The 23,439-nt window shown below is 39.0% G+C and overlaps 1 protein-coding gene across 5 annotated transcripts in view; it reads right to left on the bottom strand.

Annotated features, from left to right (window-relative positions):
- The window catches only part of LOC131691270 (serine/threonine-protein phosphatase 4 regulatory subunit 1-like), a 697,782-nt gene that overhangs the window by 29,692 nt on the left and 644,651 nt on the right, over window positions 1-23,439 (bottom strand). For 4 of the 5 annotated variants that reach the window (XM_058977546.1, XM_058977544.1, XM_058977545.1 and 1 more), the window contains one exon: window positions 18,183-18,343. In XM_058977546.1, the coding sequence (XP_058833529.1) occupies window positions 18,183-18,343 (161 nt within the window). The remainder of the gene's footprint in view (window positions 1-18,182; window positions 18,344-23,439) is intronic. The other variant, XM_058977543.1, reaches the window with a different exon arrangement.

Raw genomic sequence — 23,439 nt, 5'->3', positions numbered from 1 at the left:
GTAAATAAATGTATAAAACTACCCTAAAATTTTGGTTTGATTTTAAACATTATAAGAAAATTGGCATGACATTTTCGGTGTCGCAATAATTTTGTGTTCGCCCTTTAAAAAGCATTAAATAACATTTCTCGTTAAAAAAAATCAAACTTGACTCATACCTTGCTCAAAAATGTGTATTACAAACAACTTTGAAGAAGGTCAAACAAATGTGAAAATTAGCGTTAACTTTAACATTATGTATAACAATTTGTTTTAAGGGCTTTTTTAAATAACCTAAGATCAGAGGTGGGAAAAAACCGGTTTAGTACCGGTGCTGTAAACCAAATTTCCACACGATTTTGTGTTTCCTTTACATCGTGTGCGGTCTTACCGCTGGTTGTGTTTCAACGAGACACGAAAACCAAACCGAGTTTCGTTTACACAGCACCGTGGTTTGGTTTTGATTTTCGTTTACCGGTGCACGAGTATGGAACGAAACACGAGAATAGCGAAACCAAACTTCGGCTGTGTAGCGGTTGTGTATTCGGGTTGATGTTTATCGGCTATGCTAGTGCTGCCAGCATTTTTATTAGAAATTTAGTGCAAATTTATTTTAGATATAATATCAGGTAAAAGTGGGTTAAAATATTCTCTTAGATCCGAAATGGTATATTTATCAAAACTTCAGGCAAAAGCGGGTCAAATATCATTTGGCGCAAAAATTGTTCGACAAAATTTTCAGAGCAAGAATGGTATAGAATATTAACCCATATTTTGCGATACGAAAATAATACATAGGTTCATAACAGGCGTTCAGAATATTTCTTATTCGGACTTGTGAACAGAAATCGTAAGATTTTGGATCCGTATTGGTCAGCAGACACCGAAAATTGACCATTACCGCCATTTTGGAATCCAAAATGGCGACTTCCGGTTCCCACAAAATAGTGAGAACCACAATCAATATGGGTGTCATTTGAAAGGATATGGTCAGCAGACGCCGAAAATTGACCATTACCGACATTTTGAAATCCAAGATGGCGACTTCCGGTTACCACGAAATAGTGAGAAACACCATCAATATGGGTGTCATTTTAAAAGATACGGTCAGCAGACACCGAAAATTGACCATTAGCGCCATTTTGAAATCCAAGATGGCGACTTCCGGTTACCACAAAATAGTGAGAACCACAATCAATATGGGTGTCATTTGAAAGGATATGGTCAGCAGACACCGAAAATTGACCATTAGCGCCATTTTGAAATCCAAGATGGCGACTTCCGGTTACCACAAAATAGTGAGAACCACCATCAATATAGGTGTCATTTGAAAGGATATGGTCAGCAGACGCCGAAAATTGACCATTACCACCATTTTGAAATCCAAGATGGCGACTTCCGGTTACCACAAAATAGTGAGAACCACCACCAATATGGGTGTCATTTGAAAGGATATGGTCAGCAGACACCGAAAACTTACGATTGCCGCCATTTTGATTTAATTGATTTGATTGATTTGATTGATTTGATTGATTTGATTGATTTGATTGATTTGATTGATTTGATTGATTTGGTTGATTTGGTTGATTTGGTTGATTTGATTGATTTGATTGATTTGATTGATTTGATTGATTTGATTGATTTGGTTGATTTGATTGATTTGATTGATTTGATTGATTTGATTGATTTGATTGATTTGATTGATTTGATTGATTTGATTGATTTGATTGATTTGATTGATTTGATTGATTTGATTGATTTGATTGATTTGATTGATTTGATTGATTTGATTGATTTGATTGATTTGATTGATTTGATTGATTTGATTGATTTGATTGATTTGATTGATTTGATTGATTTGATTGATTTGATTGATTTGATTGATTTGATTGATTTGATTGATTTGATTGATTTGATTGATTTGATTGATTTGATTGATTTGATTGATTTGATTGATTTGATTGATTTGATTGATTTGATTGATTTGATTGATTTGATTGATTTGATTGATTTGATTGATTTGATTGATTTGATTGATTTGATTGATTTGATTGATTTGATTGATTTGATTGATTTGATTGATTTGATTGATTTGATTGATTTGATTGATTTGATTGATTTGATTGATTTGATTGATTTGATTGATTTGGTTGATTTGATTGATTTGATTGATTGTTTTCAATTTAATTGATTTCATGGTTTTTTTTGATTGCATTGATTGCATTAATTTCATTGATTTGATTGATTACATTGATTGCATTGATCGCATTGATTGCATTGATTGGATTGATCGCATTGATTGCATTGATGTCATTGTTTTTTATTGATATCTTTGACGTCATTATTTCAATTTAAACATTTTTACATTAACATCAACGGCTTTCCCGAATCAAACATATCTACATTTCTCGGTTTCATACGATTATTCGCCAAGAAAGATAGCCATTTTGAATTTCGTGTCCGTCATCTTGGTTTTTAATATGGTAACGAACATCAATTGTGAAACTTTAACAATCGCCCAGAAGCTAACATTTCGATATTGCCCCATCGACTCTCAAAAACTAACCTTATTCAATTCAGTTGTTCAGTTGTTTATTCGGCAGCACTGCACATGAATTTACTGCCTCTTCTTTCTACCGTAGTACCGCGTACAGAAAAAACCAGGTTCGGTTTTCTAAAACCGAACCGATACCACTGTTTAGAATACATTAACACGAGTTGAAACTCGTGGACACATGTAAACGGTGCTGAGTGACTCGGTTTGGTTTTCAAAACCGACACTCGGTCGTGGTTGTGTTTTCGTTTACCGTGTGAACGAAATCAAAACCGCACACGATGTGGATCACTCGTTTACACGTGTTGAGACTTTGGGCACCACACCAGTGAATGTACGTACCGGTTGGTTTTCTTACCCACCTCTGCCTAAGATATTTCATGACGCTGAATATATAGTGCATTCATGTCTTCAAAAAATTTGGTGTAAGTGAGCATTTTTATAACTGATAATACAAAAAAAACAAATTCTCATAAAAACCGATTCTGACGTACTAGAGACAGACAGAAATTGCCATTTTTCATTATTTTACGTCAACTTTCCGAAAAACGATATAACGTCTTAACATACTTTTATTTTACACCACTTGGCTTTCTTTGCTACTCGTAATAGGCAAAACATCACCTATTTCCGTCCACGAAAAAGAAAATTTCAAGCTCTGGTTTTGTTAGCATTTTGTTACGATCTTCTGCTCGGATCACGTCCACCCAGCTTTCATTCCCTCAGGACTTTGCATCGAGAGCAACCAGTATGTGCGCGTATGTTGCGTTGCTAGATTCGATAATTCCGATTTCACACGAAAAACCTGGCATTCACTGTACCACCTCTGATCTGTGGGGACGATGAACGGATCCAGACGGGGTGCCAGCGTTGCCGAGCAGAGTGCCCACTCGCTGGCTGGCTTCGGGGAAGGGTGGAAAAACAAGACATAAAACAATAATCAACAGTCATTTTATCGATAATAAAAACACCCGCCGGTGCTGTTTCTCGCCTTCGTCCAAGGGATGGCTGGCTTTTTTGCTGCCCTTTCATCTGCCTGCCGGCCTGGGACGAGACCCCCATGATAGTTGTGTACCTTTTCCGCCGCCAACGGCACCGAGCCAGCTTGTCTATCTGCTGCTGCTGCAGAGGTGCAGAGAACAGGAGGGATCCTTTTTACCACCCCGTTTGTCGTTTGTTTTGCAGCTGGTGGTGGTGGTACCGGTCGTGCGTCGTCCCCGGGTTCGCTCTCCACCAGTTATCCAAACAGCATCATGCCTCACTGCCCGCGGCGCGTTGGATGGGTGGCAATATGTGTGTAGGTTACTATGGCTAACGAGGACGGTTTTTGGAGCTCGACGGGCTTCAATCCACTTGTTGATTTGTTTAGATTAGTACACGACCGTTTATGGCTATTTGCTGTTGGAAGGAGTAGTTCATCTGGTTTTTGTCCCTGTTTGGTGGGTTTTGTAGTATGTATAGCAATGCCTATCGCCTGACTTTCTATGGTTTCCAGGAAACCCATAGCTCCTTTAACTCCCAGTCCATTTCGATGGTCGTGCAAAGTGACCGAAAAACGTGCAAACATGAAATCGATCTTCAATATACAATTATTCCAATTGTTATATAGATTGAATCACCTTTAAGTCCATGGTACCATTACCCATTAAATAATCCTTATGGGATACAACCCATTCAAATTCGAAAATGTCACTTGACTGTTGAGCTTATTTTGTAAGGAGGCTTATCAGTCGTAGATTAGACAACGAACACAATAATTTTGTGTTATTTCCTTCCTTCTCTCCGTGATTTTTTCATGTTCTAGCTTATTTTCCCTTCTCCATATGTCACAAAACGTTATACCTCTTCTCGTCTCTAATAGCGTGACATAATTTATTGATGGTTCCCTTACTTCCCTTTTTGAAACGACACCCATTTCATAGAAGTTTTTTTTATGTTTTATGATAAAAGTTCAAAATGGCTTCAATCATCAATTTCCGTCGTTTGCTGTACTGCCGTATTCTTTCAAATGACATCCATATTGATACAATTTGGATGTGTTTTGTGGCCACCATCGTGGATCTCGAAATGGCTTCAATCATCAATTTTCATCATCTATAAACTATCCAACCTGCCTTTTCCCACAGAAAACGTTTTCGATAGTTTTTGTTCAAGTTGTCAATATTTTGGCAAGTGACTCGTTTGTCACTTTTTTCGAATCACAGTGACTAGCGTCCCCAAAAGCTACTCTCGGAATTGCTATTTCTAAGTGACTAAGAGAAACGCTTTTTTCGCTGTCACGTATCGTCACTAAGCGATGCGACTGTGAGAATAAGGCCTCCCATTTCAAACAGAACCAAAACACCATGCCAGTGGGGATGAAAGTGGACCTTGATCATGAGGGTATTAAGGGTGTTTTTTGCTCAACTTATTCGTTATTAATTGTTTCTGTCTGTTTTTTTTTGTTGGATTTATGCTATTGTTCCGACTGTGACGAATTTCGAGGGACTTGGTGTGGATTGATGGTCCTATCAGGTTTGTTCGGACGGAGTCAGTCTGGAGGCCGTGTAATGTTCGGTTGCAGCACCGGGAGTTGATCGAATCGGTTTCTGCTCCCATGTCATAACCGGTTAAGCCATTTGATCCGTTTTTGGTGCTGGTACTAGATATCGCACTGCTTATGGATTGTCTTTGTCCAAGGAAGTATGGTGGGATTATCTGTCCACGGCGGTCTTTTGGAGTGCGTTACGGTCGGAGTCGTGGCATGGATCAGGGTTCTTTTAATCATACCGGCTTGAACCTTCGTTCGAACCGGTCACAAATCTTGATAGCTCCTGGTTTACCTAGAGTTTTTCAACAGCAACAGTCTTTCTCAAGGCTACCTATATTTTCGCTCGATCAGTCTTTTTCAAGACTACCTATATTTTCTACTCAATCAGTCTTTTTCAAGACTAAAACATTTTTTAAGAACAATTCAGCCTAAAGAAATATTTAATTCTTCCAACATACCTGGGTCCTCCCAGAAAGGCCGTGTGCCAAAAATTAAAGCTAAACGGAAAAGGGTATTTTCTCCACCCGAAAATTCAATTGACTGCAGCAACTCATTCGATGTTTTATCCGAATGTGAATCTGATGAAAGTTCTAAATTTTCTCGCATTGCCAATGAGAAGAAAACGCAATCACTTCCGCCTATAACAGTGATGATCTCCGACTTTCGAACTGAGCTTTCGACGTTCCTTCCGGACGTAAAAGTCTCTGTTCAGATTGGCCGAAGAGGAGAATGTCGAGTTACAGCGGAGGAATTGATTGGCCACAAACGACTACTCCAGTATCTTACGGAGAAGTTATATAAATTTTATTCATATGATTTCACGTCAGATAGACCATTCAAGGCTGTCTTGAAAGGGCTACCTCAAGGTCAAAGTTTAGATGAAATATCCAACGAATTGAAAAATTTACTTGGCTTTTCTCCTTCACAAGTTATTCTTATGAAGGGAAAGGCTACCGGCGATGGCACGCCAGTACGCTCTGGAATTATCCAGGAGCTATATTTAATTCATTTTAACCGTAATTAGGTTAATAATTTGAAAGTATTTGAAAAAGCACGTTTTATGTTCCACGTGCGAGTAAAGTGGGAACATTATAGACGACATGGGACAGAATTCAAAATCTGGCCCAGTGTCGTAGATGCCAAGGCTTTGGGCACGGCACAAAAAATTGTCATTTGGATTCCAAATGTATGATCTGTGGTGATAAATCGCACACTAAAGATACTTGTCCGGTGAAAAAACCACAAAAAGTTTCAAATGCGCTAATTGTAGCGAAAATCATAAATCGAATTTCTGGGGTTGCCCTGTTCGAGAAAAAATATAAATTCTCGTTCTAGACAACAAAAACAACAAATAAAAAATGTACCTACTTCTTCAGGTACACTTCAAGAAAACACGCCCAAACGTGTTAATCCGATTCAAAATAGATTAACAACTTCTTCTACCTCTGTCACACCATCCTAAAATGGTGTGTCATCTTATGCTTCAGTGGCAGGTAGCAATGCCAAAATAACGGCTACAACTACCACGCCCTCAATCTTGTTTGCACCCAACACTTCCTTTAGTCCAATGGATCTAGGTAGCGTAACGGAAGAAAAATTAAAGTACCTACAGGAGTCTATGTTACCTATGATGATCGCCATGTTAAATTCCACCTCCATGTTTGAAGCTTTTCAAGCGGGTTGGGAATTTGCTAACAAAATTGTAATGAAATTAAAGTTTAACAATGACTTTAAATAATCATTTAAATTTATTAAATTGGAATGCTCGTTCATTAAAAACGTGCGAAGACGAATTTTTCAACTTCTTGAGGATACATAATGTGCATATAGCCGTTGTGACCGAAACTCTTTTAAAACCAAATATTAAATTGAAGAGTAACTCTAATTTTGTTATTCATCGATTTGATCGAATTGTTGGATTCGGCGGAGGAATCGCAATAGCGGTTAATCGCAGGATCAAACATTCCGTTACGCCGTCTCTTGACAGCAAGGTGATCGAGAGTTTGGGTATCGAAGTTGAAACTGATCTTGGTATCATTTTTATTGCTGCAGTCTATTTGTCTTTTCAGTGCACTGGCGAGCAAATTAATTTCTTGAAAGGAGACTTACAAAAACTTACAAGAAATCGGTCGAAATTCTTCATAATCGGTGATTTTAATGCCAAACACCGAGCCTGGAATAATGCTCAAAGCAATTCCAACGGTAAACTACTTTTCAATGATTGCTCTGCTGGTTATTATTCAATTTTGTTCCCGAATGGTCCTACGTGCTATTCGTCTGTAAGGAATCCATCAACAATTGATTTGGTTTTGACAGATCAAAGTCACATTTGTAGCGAATTGATTACACCTGCTGGAGTATAGTATTGTTTGGTTCACTGACGTACTGCACTTGTCAGTCTTCTGTGCCTAAAAGTGTTTTAATTGTGTGAAATACTTATCTTACTTCCGTTGAAATCGAAGATAATTGCTCCCCGAAGTTTTCTCCTGTACGGTGTTGTGTTTGTTTTGCAAAATTGTCGCAAGGAATTGAGTATTTTGTGCAATAATTTTGCTCAATTTGCGACATTGTTTACATTCCCGTGACTAGTGTGTAATTCCCCACAAAAATTGTACGCGCTCATTTCGCCACCTGCACGTGAACAGCGGAAAGTGTTCCCCACATTCCAATTTGGCGCATAGCGAGACGAGATCGAAAAAGCTGGTCATAGGGCGGGTTGAAAGCAACCATGAGTATGAGTTGCAAGTCATGCGATTCTCCCGTTAATGGGATTGAGAGAATTGCATGCCGAGGCCGCTGCGGATCGGTTTTCCACCGCACTTGTATTCCTGGTATGCAGCGATCTGCACTAGACTTAATGTCTAGCTTCAATAAGAATCTGTACTGGCTGTGTGACGATTGTGTTTGCTGTTTCAACACATGGGTGCAGCAACCCGATTCCGCTGCTCCTATCGTGGACACAAACAAGTTATGTGAGGCAGTAGACAATCTAAACGCGGTCGTCTCAAATCTCTCGAGCCGCATTGAGACTCACTTTCCGGCTAATTCTGGCTCTTTAAATCAAAGGGGGCTGTTTGTGAAGCGACTTCCGGGGGACCTGCCCACTCCAAAACGAAGTCGTGAGAATGATGCAAAAATTCGCGCCACTGCAGCCGGTGTATGTGGTACTAGAGCCATTCAGCGAGAAATCAGAACAGTTTCTGATGAACGCGATCAGTTCTGGGTCTATCTGAGTCGCCTCGACCCGAGCCATACAGTGGAGGAGATTGTTGCTATGACCCAAGAATGCCTCGGTATAAGCGACACACCCAAAGCAATTTTGTTGGTAAAAAAAGACACGGATCTCACAAAACTCAATTTCGTCTCGTTCCGAGTTGAGCTTCCGAGAGAGCTGAAGGATACTGCACTCAAAGCGTCCACTTGGCCCACTGGAGTATTCGTTCGTGAATTCAATTTCGACCAGCCAAAGCAGGATAGATTTCGTTAATGGGATACCGGGATGCACCGCAGCTTGTATTATGGAAGCCCTCGATCCCCCCGCCACAGTCCAGCTACTGCAGCCAACGTTCACCAGTCGTCCCGGTCCTGTGTGCGGGAGTGGAGAAAGGGTCTTCCAAACTTCCTACTGCGGCAAGTACCCATCCATTCAGAATAATTCAAGCGCTGAAATGTTCACCGATTCCAGTTCTCCGTTAATTGCGTCGTATAAGCACCAGATGCCGCTCCTCCTGCCAGCGAACCGCTGCTGTTTACGTGAGGTACCTAGTCCAGCTTTGTTGCATACATCCCACGTCCTCTCGTCTCTTCGGTCATCGGGACGCACACTTGCCGCCAGTCGTAAGGAAGCCCTTAGTCCCCCCCATCACAGTCGAGCCTTTCCTGCCAGCGACCAGCAGCCGTCCCGGTCCTGTGGTGGAGTTGGGACGAGGGGTCTTCCGTAAACCTACCTCAGGCAAGTACAATGCATCTGTGAGCTCTTCCTTGCCTCAAAGCTCTTCGATTTTCAGCCTTGGTCAACGACGGGATAAGCTGCTGTTATACTACCAAAATGTTGGTGGTATCAACTCAATCGTCGAGCAATACCGCCTTGCAATATCCGATAAGAATTTTGACATCATTGTCTTCGTCGAAACGTGGTTGAACGATGACACGCTTTCCAGTCTGGTGTTCGGTACTGGATACGAAGTGTTTCGTTGCGACCGGAGCCCTAGCAATAGCCGAAAATCCACCGGAGGCGGCGTATTAGTAGCGGTTAATACCAGTTTGAAGGCAAAAACTGTCGAGAATATTTCTTGGGCTTGTCTAGAGCAGGTTTGGACGATTATCGAGCTTGGCGACCGTAAGTTATACTTGTGTGCGTTGTATGTTCCACCCGACCGCGCTCGTGATATCGAATATGTTGAAGCACACTGCAGCTCACTTTTTACTATCCTCGAAGACGCGAACGCAGTTGATGAGATCATGGTACTAGGAGATTTTAATCTTCCTAGCATTTCATGGAAGTCTTCCCGCAACGGATTCCTTTATCCGGATTCGGACCATTCCGTACTCCACCCAGCTGCAGTGAGGCTACTTGACAGCTATAGCTCAGCCACGTTACTACAAATCAATTCTATTGCCAATGAAAATAGCCGCCATCTCGATCTTTGTTTTGCCAGCGATCAGGTTTCCGCCACATCAATAGTGATGGCGCCCTCTCCTCTAGTGATGCATCATCCTCCATTGATCGCTACGATTGATGCCACTGTGGTGCATGATTTCGATATTGCACCACGTTCTGTCACCTACGATTTCCGTAAAGCCGACCATCGCAGTATCGCAGACCTTTTTTCCACCATCGATTGGGAAAATATTTTGGACCTCGAGGATGTCGAATCCGCAGTCCAAACCTTTTCCAACGTTCTGGCGTACGTTATTGACAGGTACGTTCCGAAGAAAGTTCACCATCGACAAACCGGCCCTCCATGGCAAACGAGTACATTGCGACGGTTGAAGTCTATTAAGAGAGCTGCCCTGCGGAGGTTTACCAAGTATCGTACAATGTCACTCAGAGACTATTACGTCAGTCTCAACCATGCGTACAAACGAGCCAGTCAAAACTGTTTCTATCGATATCAGCAAAATATTCAGCGTAATCTCAAGTCGCATCCTAAACGTTTCTGGAAATATGTAAACGAACAGCGCAAGGAATCTGGACTGCCGTCGTCTATGACTTTCAATGGTAACACAGCTTCCACATCACGAGATATATGTGCACTTTTCTCGGAAAAATTCGCGAACGTGTTCACAGATGAGGAATTAACTATTGAGCAAATCGAACTCGCTGCTAGCAGAGCTTCACTTGTGGGTCAAACTCTGAGTGCTATCGATGTCAACGCAACGATGATTACCAGAGCTTCCTCTCGACTTAAGTCATCCTTCAATCCGGGACCCGACGGGTTCCCCTCCGCTTTTCTGATAAGGCACATTGAAGTTTTGGTTAACCCGCTTCTTCACATCTTTCGAACATCTATTGACAGAGGTATTTTTCCATCTTGCTGGAAATCAGCGAACATGTTCCCAGTACATAAAAAGGGAAATAAGCGAGACGTCAATAACTACCGTGGAATAACTTCATTGAGTGCTGTCTCGAAGTTGTTCGAGCTTGTGATTATGGAACCTCTTCAGGCTCACTGTAAGCAGTACCTAAGTGACGATCAACACGGCTTCACGTCTGGGCGGTCAACTGCATCTAACCTATTATGTTTAACATCCTTCATAACAGAGAGTATGGAACATCGCGCTCAAACCGACGTTGTTTACACCGACTTATCTGCCGCTTTTGACAAGATAAACCACGATATCTCAATAGCAAAAATGGAGAGATTTGGAATTAATGGTAGTATTTTGCAATGGTTTCGATCCTACCTCACTGACTGAGAGATAACGGTTGTCATAGGAGAATGCCAGGCCCCTGCATTCTCTTCTACATCTGGAATACCTCAAGGAAGCCACTTGGGACCGTTGATGTTTCTGATATACTTCAATGATGTACATCTAATTTTGAAGACTCCACGATTATCGTTCGCAGATGACCTCAAGATTTTTCGCCTAATTCGCTCAATTGAAGATTGCAGAGTTCTCCAACAGCAGCTTCAAGTCCTTGCTGATTGGTGCAATACGAACCGCATGTATGTAAACCCGAAGAAGTGCTCGGTAATATCTTTTTCACGGAAGAAGGATTCGATTTATTTTAACTACCGTCTACTAGAGACAGAAATCGAACGTGTCAGTCACGTGAAGGATCTGGGAGTAATTCTGGATTCTCAACTTACGTTTAAACAACACGTATCCTATGCAGTAGGTAAAGCGTCTCGAGCACTGGGATGCATATTCAGGATAGCCAAAAACTTTACGGATGTTTATTGTCTCAAATCGCTGTACTGCTCTTTATCCCGATCAATTCTAGAATATTGCCCTGAAGTGTGGAACCCGAACTATAATAATGGCGTTGAAAGAATTGAAAGTGTGCAGCGACGCTTTTTACGTTTCGCGCTCCGTAGATTGCCGTGGAGAGATCCTGTCCGACTACCTAGCTATGAAAACCGATGTCAGCTGATTCAACTAGAGCCCCTACATGTTCGAAGGAATACCGCAAGAGCTTTGTTCATCGCTGACACTCTGCAAGGCCGTATAGATGCCCCAGCTATTTTGGAACAAATCAACATAAACGTCGCACCTCGAGCACTACGTAACAACAATATGTTCCGGTTGCCATTTCGACGCACAAATTATAGTATGTATGGAGCCATCACTGGTCTGCAACGAATTTTCAACCAGGTAGCTTCAGCATTTGATTTCAACGTTTCTCGACATACTCTGCGTGTACGTTTCTCCAGATTGTTTAATCATTTCGTTAACAACACTTGACCTTTTTATTCTTTGTTTGTAATTATTGTATGATTATTGTTTTTATGTGCGACTTGAGTATTAGAAATAAGATTAGTATTTAGGCTAACATCATTGGGGCTTTGATATGCCTGTTGATGTATTAAACAAAATAAACAAATAAGCTGCTGACTTTGATTCTGATCATCTTCAAGTAACTTTTTTCAATTTCTCAAGAAGCTGTTTCCAATCCCATTAGCTCAGTGTTCAATTATCACAAAGCGAATTGGGAAAGGTACAAAACTTATATTGAGAATAATTTTCATCATGACCTTGATTTACAAAATAATGCTGACATTGATACGGCATTACAAAAATTTAAGTATATCTATACTGCCCATGATCGCATAGTTGTCCCGTTTTCTATGGGATTTCCTATCTTTATGGGACTGATATGCGATCATGGGCAGTATAGTTGATGCTAGAAATTTATCAGTACCAACAACACAGAAAACTTTAATACTCCTATTATTGACGACGATCTTCAACTTCTGATTCGCTTGAAGAATGTTCGAAGACGTCAATATCAACGTTCTTGTGATCCTGCTATGAAATGTATCTATCAGGATCTACAAAAAGAAAATAAGCATAGATTCACACTCTGAAGAAATGATAATTTCGCGAAAGAGGTTGAACAAATCAAGCCAAATTCTAAACCTTTCTGGAAACTTTCTAAGGTTCTTAAGAAACCTCAGAAACCAATTCCAGCTTTGAAGGAAGGTGACCACATACTTCTTACAAACGAAGAAAAAGCTCAAAAACTTGCTCAGCAGTTTGAAAGCGTCCATAATTTTAATCTCAACGTTGTGAGTCCTATTGAAACCGAAGTCTTACAAAAATATGAAAACATTTCAAATCAAATATTGTCTCTAGACGATATTGTTGAAACAAACTATGATGAGATCAAATCCATCATGAAAAAGTTAAAAAATATGAAAGCTTCCCGAAATCACCATGAGATACTTGGTCAAAATATTCAACAAATGTTTTGAATTAACATACTTCCCTGAAAGAAGGAAAAATGTCAAGATTATTCCTATTTTGAAGCCAGATAAAAACCCAGCAGAAGCGTCTAGCTATCGACCAATTAGCTTACTCTCTTCTATTAGTAAATTATTTGAAAAAATCATCCTAACTAGAATGATGCCACATATCAATGATAATTCTATTTTTCTTCCTGAGCAGTTTGGATTTCGTATTGGACATTCAACTATTCATCAACTTGTGAGAGTAACTAACATGATAAAGGCAAATATCTCAGAGGGCTATTCCACTGGAGTTGCTCTTCTAGAAAAAGTTTTCGACAGTGTTTGGCACAAAGGTTTAATTGCCAAAATGATTTCAATTTTCCAATTTACATAATAAAGATAATTAAAAATTATCTTACTAACCGTACCCTACAGGTTTCTTATCTGAATTGTAAATCTAATAAGCTACCCGTTAAAGCAGGCGTCCCTCAAGGATCAAGCGTCGCACCAATACTATACAATATTTTTACCATCTTCCAAATCTACCTAAAGGCTGTAAAAAGTCACTTTTCTGTGATGATACTAGCATCTCAACCACTGGGAGAAGTCTTCGTATTATCTGCAGTCGACTGCAACGAAGCTTGAATATTTTCAATGATTACCTGAAAAAATGGAAAATTTCCACTAATGCGGCAAAAACACAATTGATTGTGTTTCCGCATAAGCCAAGAGCTTCTTCTCTTAAACCAAATAATAACCATATTATTAAATTTAATGGTTTGAATTTAACGTGGACAGATCAAGTTAAATACTTGGGTTTGATTTACGATAAAAAAAACTCACTTTTAAGGATCACATTGAAGGAATCCATACAAAATGCAACAAATATATAAAATGTTTATACCCTCTTATAAATAGGAATTCTAGACTCTGCCTAAAGAACAAACTATTAATTTATGAACAAATATTTAGACCGGCAATGCTATATGCAGTTCCAATCTGGGCAAGTTGTTGTGCTACTAGGAAGAAAACGCTTCAAAGAATTCAGAATAAAATTCTGAAAATGATTTTGAAGCGTCCTCCCTGGTTTAGCACAAATGAGTTGCACAGACTTGCAAACATAGAAACATTAGAAATTATGACGAACAGAATTATAAGCAACTTCAATTGCAACGAATAGCTCTCTATATAGTTTATAAGTTAGTTTATAAGATTTGTTTAGCAACTTATTCAGAAGACAAGTAGGTTTAAAACATCCTACTGAAAAAAAATACTTAACTGCAAAAGTACATTATAACTTAATAATAATTAACTGAATCATGTAAACAATAGCGATGAAAAGTCACCACTTGTGGCTGAACACCAATATACTAAATTAGAAATGTAATGCAAACAAAACAATATAATCAAATAGAAAATAATATAAAAAAGGGTTCTTTTAATCAGCATAGGGTTGGATGTACGTGGGCTGTAGCTTTTGGAAAGCATCTTGTTTTTTCAAACATTCAGCTTTTGTCATATTGGAAATATACGGTACAGTTATTTGTGTTTTCCGTCAACGCTCAACGAACGCGGAAGGTTTCTGTTTTCATGATCCTGTACTGCCTATTAGGACATAGAAGTCCTGTATGGATTTTTGTCGAAGGTGAGTTATCTGTTGGTTTGTATTTTTATGCGTTTTTGACATTAAAAATGTCTTACTCCACTATCTGGGGCTAGGTGTCATTCTAAAATCTAAACTATCTCCCATGTAACGAAACTATGTAAGGTTTGCACGCTTATAACACCGATATTACTAGATGGATTTTAATCATTCATACACCAACCGATTCAGAAACACTTAACTTAAATATTGGTAATAATTTAATATCTCCCCAATAAAAGTAGACTTTTAAAAATTGGTAAAATTAAAAAGTTCACGAAAAACGGGAAAATTACCATTCGTGAGAAAGATTTCTCAGACACAGCCGTCACCAGTGGGTTACCTTAGTCGCTCAATCAAACACGAAAAGTCATAAATAGAAGCGACGCATGTCCGTTTAAATCAGTTGTTGCTAATATCCCATACGAGCAACATCGTCTCCGGGTGATGCAATAAGCGCTATCGATTTTCGGCAACGTTGGCATTTGCACACGCTCGCACCTAAGTGACTAAACCATATACGGTTAGTTTATAAATAGAGGTGACGCGTACACGTTTGAATCAGTTTTTGTTCTTATGTCGAACGGGTAAGATCATGGCTGCAGCGTCTGGGTACTACAATAAGCGGTAGACGCTATGCATTTTCGGCAGCGGTGGCCGTGTGCGGATTTTTCGGGTACCAACACGGTGTAACAGAATTATTTGCAAAGTGGGTGGGTGGGGTGGTTTGGATTTAATTCAATACGGTGTGTGCTGCTTAAGAGTGTTGCGTTTGAATAAAATATATTTATTTTTATGCATGCGTGTGCGTTGTAACTTGTTAATCCATGTTTACGGCGCTTTGTAGCTGCGTAAGGTAAAGAGCCTATTGGTTTTCATGTTTCATATTTCGGTTATATGTTTTTTATCAGTAAGGCATCTGACAACGTGCTTCTGTAGTTATTGCACTGTTCAACAGCGTAGTATTTTATATAGGAGAGTACACTCAGGTTTTTTTACGCGTTATTTTTTACGCGAATTGTGAAATTTACGCGGTTTTCATTTACGCGTTTTTTTGAAATTTGTGCGGTTTTCATTTACACGGCCTGTATCCCCTGCGTGAAAAACCTGAGTGTAATTGCATCGGAAACAATCACATTCCCAGCAGAACTTTTTGTTTTCTAATTTCAAACACTTTTGTTTCGTACTGCACACAACGGAAAATTTTAAAACAGAACTTACCGTCCCAGCAGCAGTTTAAGCGGGTGTTCTTTTTCGATTCAAATTCAAGCCATGTCTTAATCGTTACTGGACTTAAAATTATTTTCCCAGTTTATCCAGTAAGAGTATCTATCTTGCCCTATGTATTTAAAATACAGTTCTAATTGCGTTTTAAAGTATACAACAAATAGAACGGTTGGGTATACTAATTTAAATTTTAAAATAAATTACAAAACAAACCGCTGTACTGAAGATATAATTATGTCAGTCCTATTACCACATAATACACCTATATAACATAAAACGCTGCAGAATTGGTTTAATAATACAATGTTTGCACTACAGAGTTATAACACGTTTCAATAATTAGCAACAAGAGAAAATGTCACCAAGATTGCATAAAACCCGTTTCAACTGGTAGTGCGAACGTTGCATAACAATGTAATTTATCAAATAATTTCATTTTTTCCACCACTAATCGATCAAGAAATACTTAAACTTAAGATTGTTTACTTAAGTTTATTAGTACATTATTGAAAATTTCAATGGAAAATGAAATTTAATATTTCATGGAGAATCTGTATATTTCCGTTGGCGGGCGTAGGCTTCCTCGTCACAGTTCTCAATATGGAACTTTTCTTTTGAATATATTTTCTGGACAGACCAGCCTATTTTTACTACATGGATCAGCCAAATAATGCCAATCACCTAGTGAGATACTTGATTAATTAATAGATTACCGTTAAATGACCTTCAATTAATTATGTTTTAATGGGGAGGGTATATAGCAAATTGTAACATAAAAATCAGGCGAGTGAGCAAGAACTTGAGTCGATATGTGTGATAGATAAAATTCATTTGCACGCTCTTGAAAAAAGCTACATTTTTAATGTCACCGTGGTCGTGTCCTGTACACAACCCTTTAATTTTTTTGTTTATATTACTACTAATTAACCGATTTCGCCAATTTTCTCTATTGTTTGAGAGAGCGGGTAAGGGCGCTATAACCCTAGCCAGGCTAAATACTTCTGTCCCATCCCAGGAACCTAGAACCAAAGGAGTGACATTAACCCTCTTAGCAAAGTCACTCCCAACGATTTATCAAACCCCCATCAAATTGAAACGGTTGTGTACGGTTATCCACGTTTCTTCCTTATTCAAGATTCAAAATAAATGATTAAATTATTTATTGAATGAATAATTTGATTGCCGTATAATTTTGAACCATCACTATTTTGTTCGCTGTATAGTTGGCCTGGCCGCTTTAATGCTTGTGTCATATTCAATATGTGCCACAAAAAATAATAATGACAAGAAAAATTGTGGACGAACGTCTGCAATTTTCCAGGATCCCTACATGTATTGGCTGTGTATGTGTAGACTAGACTAGACTAGATTAATTGTTTCTGTCTGTTTTCCAGTGGACACATTTATAAAAATTCTTAAGAAAAGAAAAAACAAAGACTCTTGTCCAAACAATAAATATATAAAATTCCATCAACGGCTGGATTTGTCGTTAGCTTCTGCTGACAGGCTTTGAGGGCAGACATCAACATGCCCCTCCATAGCTCCGTGCACTGCCAAATGTCTGGCGGCGACTGAGTTGGGAAAAGGGGCAAACAGTGATAATAAATGTCTCAAGCCTTGAGCGCAGTCCAGAGCGGACATAAAAATAGATAACGAGAGAGCCCGATCGGTGAGAGGGAGAGGTGACGATCTGCTTATAGGAGACATTGGGGGTCGATGGGTCAATTGGGAGGTATTGGAGGCTGCGGCGGTGATCACAAAAACTGTTGGGAACATGTGATGGCATCATCACAGTTCCTCGATGGCGGAGTGATTAACACACCCAACTGAGACTGGGAGATCGCAGGTTCGATTCCTGCTTGAGGACATATCTTTTCTCAGTGTTTCCAATAAAGGTGAATTTTTACCGTTTCTTCATTCTCACCGTTCCGGTCATTCTTTCTCTGTCTGTTTGCCAGTGGACACGTTCATAAAAATCCTTAAGAAAGGAAAAAACAAAGACTCACATCCAAACAAGGAATATACGTTATTAACTGGTTGAAAAAAAACCTGCGAAATGCTTTCTCAAGAAAATTATTAAACAGAAATATACTAGTTTTTAAGAGCAGTGAGGCCAAAAATGAAATATTTAAAATTCAAGGTGCATTTTTCCCGAAAAAGATGCATTTTAATATTAAAAGTTCAAGCACAAAATTTGTAATGTCTCAAAAATTGTTTGCAATTTGAACGTTTTGTTTTGGGTGTAGAGACATAATTAATTAAAGTCAGAAATACTGTAAACTAAACAATACTGGCACCACATGCGCTCAGAACAAAGGAATGTATCTGTGTTTCTATTATGTGCTTTCAACGTACGGTACTCACTCCTGATTCATCTGTGAGGTAACGAATCGTGATACTGAGCACCTTCTCCAGCACGCAGCGACCAAACTCGCTGTTCACACTCTGCTCCCGATCGAGACAGCTCACGCACAGCCGCTGCAACCATGCTGATAGATTAGACCGCACCGAGATCTCTGTAAGAAGAATAAATGAAGAAAAAATCGAATTAGTGAACAGTACATTTCATTTAACGTTACAAGTGAAGTTCAGTCAATTAAACGTCTCATTCATACTGAGAATAAAAACGGGAATAGATTACGTCATAATTCATCCTTGATAGTAGACGAACTGCAGGTCAGAGGTGAACCACGCCTACTTCATTACAACAACTCCCAGACGGTGTCATCACTCACCAACCGCCCATTCGACCGAGCGTTGATGTTGAACAAAAAAAGAAAATAAACTATCTTCACCCCCCTCCCCCAACTCTCAACTACTCTATCCTAAAAATTTACACCTTGTGACAGGATAAGGTGCAGCTCTGGATGAGTAGACGAAATGTGAAAATTACACCTTCGAAGGTTGGCCGTGCTGCACAAATAGGGTAATTTGCCATGGGTTTTCACTGCGCGTTCCCTTCTTCATACAGCTGAAAAAGCCACCAACTTTTAGTTTCACTTTTCTGCTGCCATGCCCATGAAAGGACTTTGGCTGGAAAGGGGCCAATAGCAAGTAAGTGCGGTGGTGAGAGGCAAGCACATGCATCCTTCTCCTGTTGATGCGAAAATTTGCGTTTATCTATCAGGATGGGAAAGTTTGAACGAACATGATATTGTTGGAACACACTGCACGTTGCTGATGGGTGGCCCGGACTAAATTAGTCGAATATGGTGCGCCAGCTCCGATGAACCACGTAGAACCCACTCAATACCAGTTCCCATAGGTGCTGGTATAGATCCCTAAATTACATTGAGGAATCAGTTTGTCAGTGTATTGATAATTCAGCGAAAAGGTGAAAGGACTTTGCCTAATAGGTTGACAAATTGAATTTAAAGCACATCGGAACCTCCTCCATCGATTTCTGCTCGTTTGACTGATTCTGTATAGAAGAATAAAATGTTGGACAAGCTAACTGATTGTAGGAGAAATTTGAATAATAGATGGATCACAAAAAATAAATCAACTCAGTGCTGATAAGAGTTAGCCTATCGACCGTGATTTGCGCAAGACAGGTGCAAGAGCCTTCGCAAAAAAAAAGTATAAACTAATAAAAGATGGAGTTCTGCATAGAAAGCGTTGCAATTTTGGTTTACGGAAAAAAAGAAACAGGAGAGTTATTTATGGAATTTGTATTTAGAACTCGTCTCATCAGAATCCGACACTAACTTAGTAACACAACTAAGCTAGCGTCGGATTGACGCTAGCTCCAAAAAAAACGGAGGCACTAATTGTGTTTCTGAGCAAACCAGTAGACAAGCGTGGTGTCCCGCAAGAAAAGGAGTTCATTTTTAAGCTGATGAGAACTAGTGGAATCGAAATAATATAACATGACTTTTGTTTACATGTCCTAATGGTTGACGGCTTCACCCCCGCCTAATTTTTAAACCAGGTTTACCGGAACGTTGAGCTTGGTTTAAAAGTTAGGCGAAGGTGGAGAAATCAACCATTAGAACATGCGGACAAAGCTCAAGTACCAATAAAGAGAAAATATATACATCGTCTAACTTGGCTAAAAAATTGTGCTAGTTACTGATGAGATGATACCGAAACACAAGAAACCAACTTAGTTTGTGATATTGTGCTCTTTATGCTCGAATTGTTTTTTTTCGCCAAAAATGGGCGAAAAATTATTCAGGTGAAAATGGTAAAGCGTACAGCAATGATGTCTTCCAGGATGTTTTATGATGGTCCAAGGCCTTCATTCTGTTGATATAATTATAGTGATTAATCTCTCTTGAAATGAAATATTTATTACATCTATGAAAAACAAGATGCAGTCTTCAGAAGTGTTAAAGAACTTGTTTTTGTGAATATCTTTACTGAAGACCAAAATTCTCTAAATTAAGTTGACTCGAAGTTATAGACCGTTGTTTGTGAATAGCGCCTTAATTTTTTTAACATGGCTTCTTAAATATCGTAGATAAAGCTTCAGAATGTTCCAGAAAGTTGTCCGTCGTGTCTATATACGTATCTTTCCAGAAGAGATCATTTAAGTTATTGGGTAATTTTTCAAAAAATTAGAAATATTGAAAAAAGTAATTACTCTTCAGCGGGCAAAAATGGGCAGCTAGCTCTAGTTGCAATGAGAAGTGCTACATCAACCCTATAAAAGGTAGTAGATTTCACTTGTCTCTCGTTGTCTCCAGTAGAATGCCCAATATCTTCGAAAATATTCGAGATAGGAAAAAAATATGCGTTAATGAAAATTGCGTCTTTTGACGATTGAAAGAACTTCATAGAATATATAAAGCTCTTTGGAATGATAATTGAAAAAAAATACTTGCAAAAAATATTTTTGGACACCATCCAAACATAATGAGTTATAACTTCCAAAGCGTTTAAACATGATAGTGTAATCAGTAAAGATACTCGCGAACGCAATCTCTACAACTTTTCCAAAGACGTCAGACCATTTCTTCTACAAAATAAAAAAAATCTATTGAAAAATCTCACTTTAGGAGGATTAATCACTAACACCGTAGCAGCAAATGACAGACCTTGCTGTTTTGAAAAGTATCCCGAAAACACTATTAACGTAAATTCAGCCGTTTCAACGTAAACAACCTATCACTATTTGAAACACGATACTTTTCAAAAATTGTCGGATTACTTCGAGATGTACGAGATCAACCGATGTTGGAATATAGAAAAACGAGTTCAACCGATGTTGGAATATAAAAAGGTGTCCATTTAGATCATTCAAACCTTTATACGGAACATGCCAAACTTGTTAGGATGATAATTAAAAAGTTACGTTAAAAAATTGGCTTTTAAGGGGTCATCTACAAACAAGCAATTATGTTGAAGATAATAAAGATGAAGACTTTGTGTCTTCAGCAAAGTTGTTGACAAAAGCTTGCTCTACAACTTTGCTGAAGACATAATCTTAATGTATGTGTTTGCAAGAAAGTTTATAAATATATCTCACTTTTAGAGAGATTAATCTTCAAATTCACAGCACCACATGAAAGAGCTTGTAAAGTCCACAAATCCCTCCGAAGACGCTATCGACCCGAATTTAACGATTTGAGCGTAATTAATAGATCGAATAGTGCGACAATATTTTGGTTCATTCAGCAGGGATTTCAACTGGGCATCTCCATCGCATTACAATAGACAAGTTGGATGTGGGAAAAATAAGTGCGTGTTTGGTGCAACGGGTTGCTAAAATTGAATTTAAGCCAATCGCCTTCTCGTCTTCTACAAAGTTCCCTATAACTTTACCAAAGACATTAAGACTCTAGCTAAATTTATCCAACCCACTTTTATGGGGATTCATCATTAAACGCATTATTAGGCCCGTTCGTGCTATTAATAGGAATGGTGTCACCCTTAGGAAAGCGTAGAAATCTTGATCTGATTATTTTATAAATAAGTATGATGTACGAAGCAATCCACTGCGTGATCGGTACAGTCTATATGAAAACAGAAATCGTTTCAAATTGGTTCCGGGAATTCAACTCCCGGATTCACCCTCTGTTTATAAATTTCAAGGCTGCGTATGATTCAGTGAAACGAAACGAAGCGGTGCACTTCGAACGATGTTGAATTCGAGGGGTGAAACTCGACGTACGGTACGAGGTTGTCAACGAATTGTTATATCTTGAAACATGGCTAACATGTGATAATAACGGCAAAAAACACGTGTTGTGGCTGAGCTTTCCGCAGTCAGCTAATATCCCGTAGCCTACATACGATCACAAAACTTGCTCCATAGAAATAACTGATACTCACTGATTATTTTGTACGGTCATGAAGCATGGGCGTTAAGCGAAGCACAGTGCTCGGAGAGAATTCTGCCAAAGCACGACAAACTACTGTAGACTGGACAGGTAGCGTGAACGCCGGAAGAAAGATCGACTGGTGCGGTCATGAGAGACGAAAAACCTGTTTTGATCACGATATGTGCTACAAGCTGCTCAATCTTTACATTCCAATGTTCATTACAATTTTCCTTGAATATTTATAATACTTCAAATACATGGTAAAGATACCCGATCAGAATGAAATAACAAGATTATAACAGAACACAATTTTTGTAACCAGAACACAATTTTTGTGTTATAAATTAGGTCTCGTTAGTAGTTAAAATAACAGAAATTTATATGTTATGTGTTTCTGATCGGGTAGTACAAGACAGACTGAATTGATAGGCTTTATCAGTTTTCAAAAATATTGCGTGGCATCGAACAAATACTTTATTATTTTTTTGATTTTTTGCGCAAGTGCCGATACCTTATTTAAGACTTTTTTGGTGGTATCCAGCGGGGAAAACAGATCGAAACGGTGAGTTAAACGAGAGCAATTATGTGAAAAAATTACCCCAAACGCAAAATTCGAACATGCAACCCTTGGGACTCTGGACACCAATGATTCCACAAGTAGGGTATCTAGAAAGGTACAGATTTTTTAAATATTTTTGGTACAGGTTCTGTACGGTACGGATTTCGGTAAAAAAGCACAGATTGGTACAGAATTTTGTTATATGACAGCAAGGTAAAATAATTTAACATTGCTTGGGTACAGAATCCGGTAAAGATTTTTCTAGAGAAGAGTACAGATAGCAAAGATTTTTCAACTCCCGGTACAGATTTAATTGTGGCAACACTGCTGGACACCCCCAAAAAGTCTTAAATAAGCTATTGGCACTTTCGTCAAAAACCAAAAAACATGAATTATTTAATTCGAAAGGCGGGTTCGCTCCCTCATGCCTCTGTTGACTGGGCAAACGACAGACTCCATTAGCTCCACCGATGTTCGATGGATAATGAGCTAAGATTAGCTACCAGACGATAATAAAATCCCGGGCCGTGGTATTTAGCGGGGAAATGAAATAGCTCGAATGTGTTGGGTGGCAACTGCGGTTGTGTGATCTCGCATTAGAGTCAGGCTACAGATCACTGTCGACAATGCGATATTCATGTGTTCTTCCTGGGACGTCATTATAACCCATGGATAGCATAACGGTTTGTACATTGAGCTGGAATCCCAAGGGTTGCAGGTTCGAATCATACCTCTGAGGTGATTTTTTTTTCACATGGTAGCTTTCGTTGAACTCGTCATTTCGATC

Source organism: Topomyia yanbarensis, chromosome 3 (genome assembly GCF_030247195.1).
Source record: "Topomyia yanbarensis strain Yona2022 chromosome 3, ASM3024719v1, whole genome shotgun sequence".
Taxonomy (NCBI): domain Eukaryota; kingdom Metazoa; phylum Arthropoda; class Insecta; order Diptera; family Culicidae; genus Topomyia; species Topomyia yanbarensis.
Note: the sequence above shows the minus strand (reverse complement) of the source record. Positions and strands in the feature narration are given on the sequence as shown.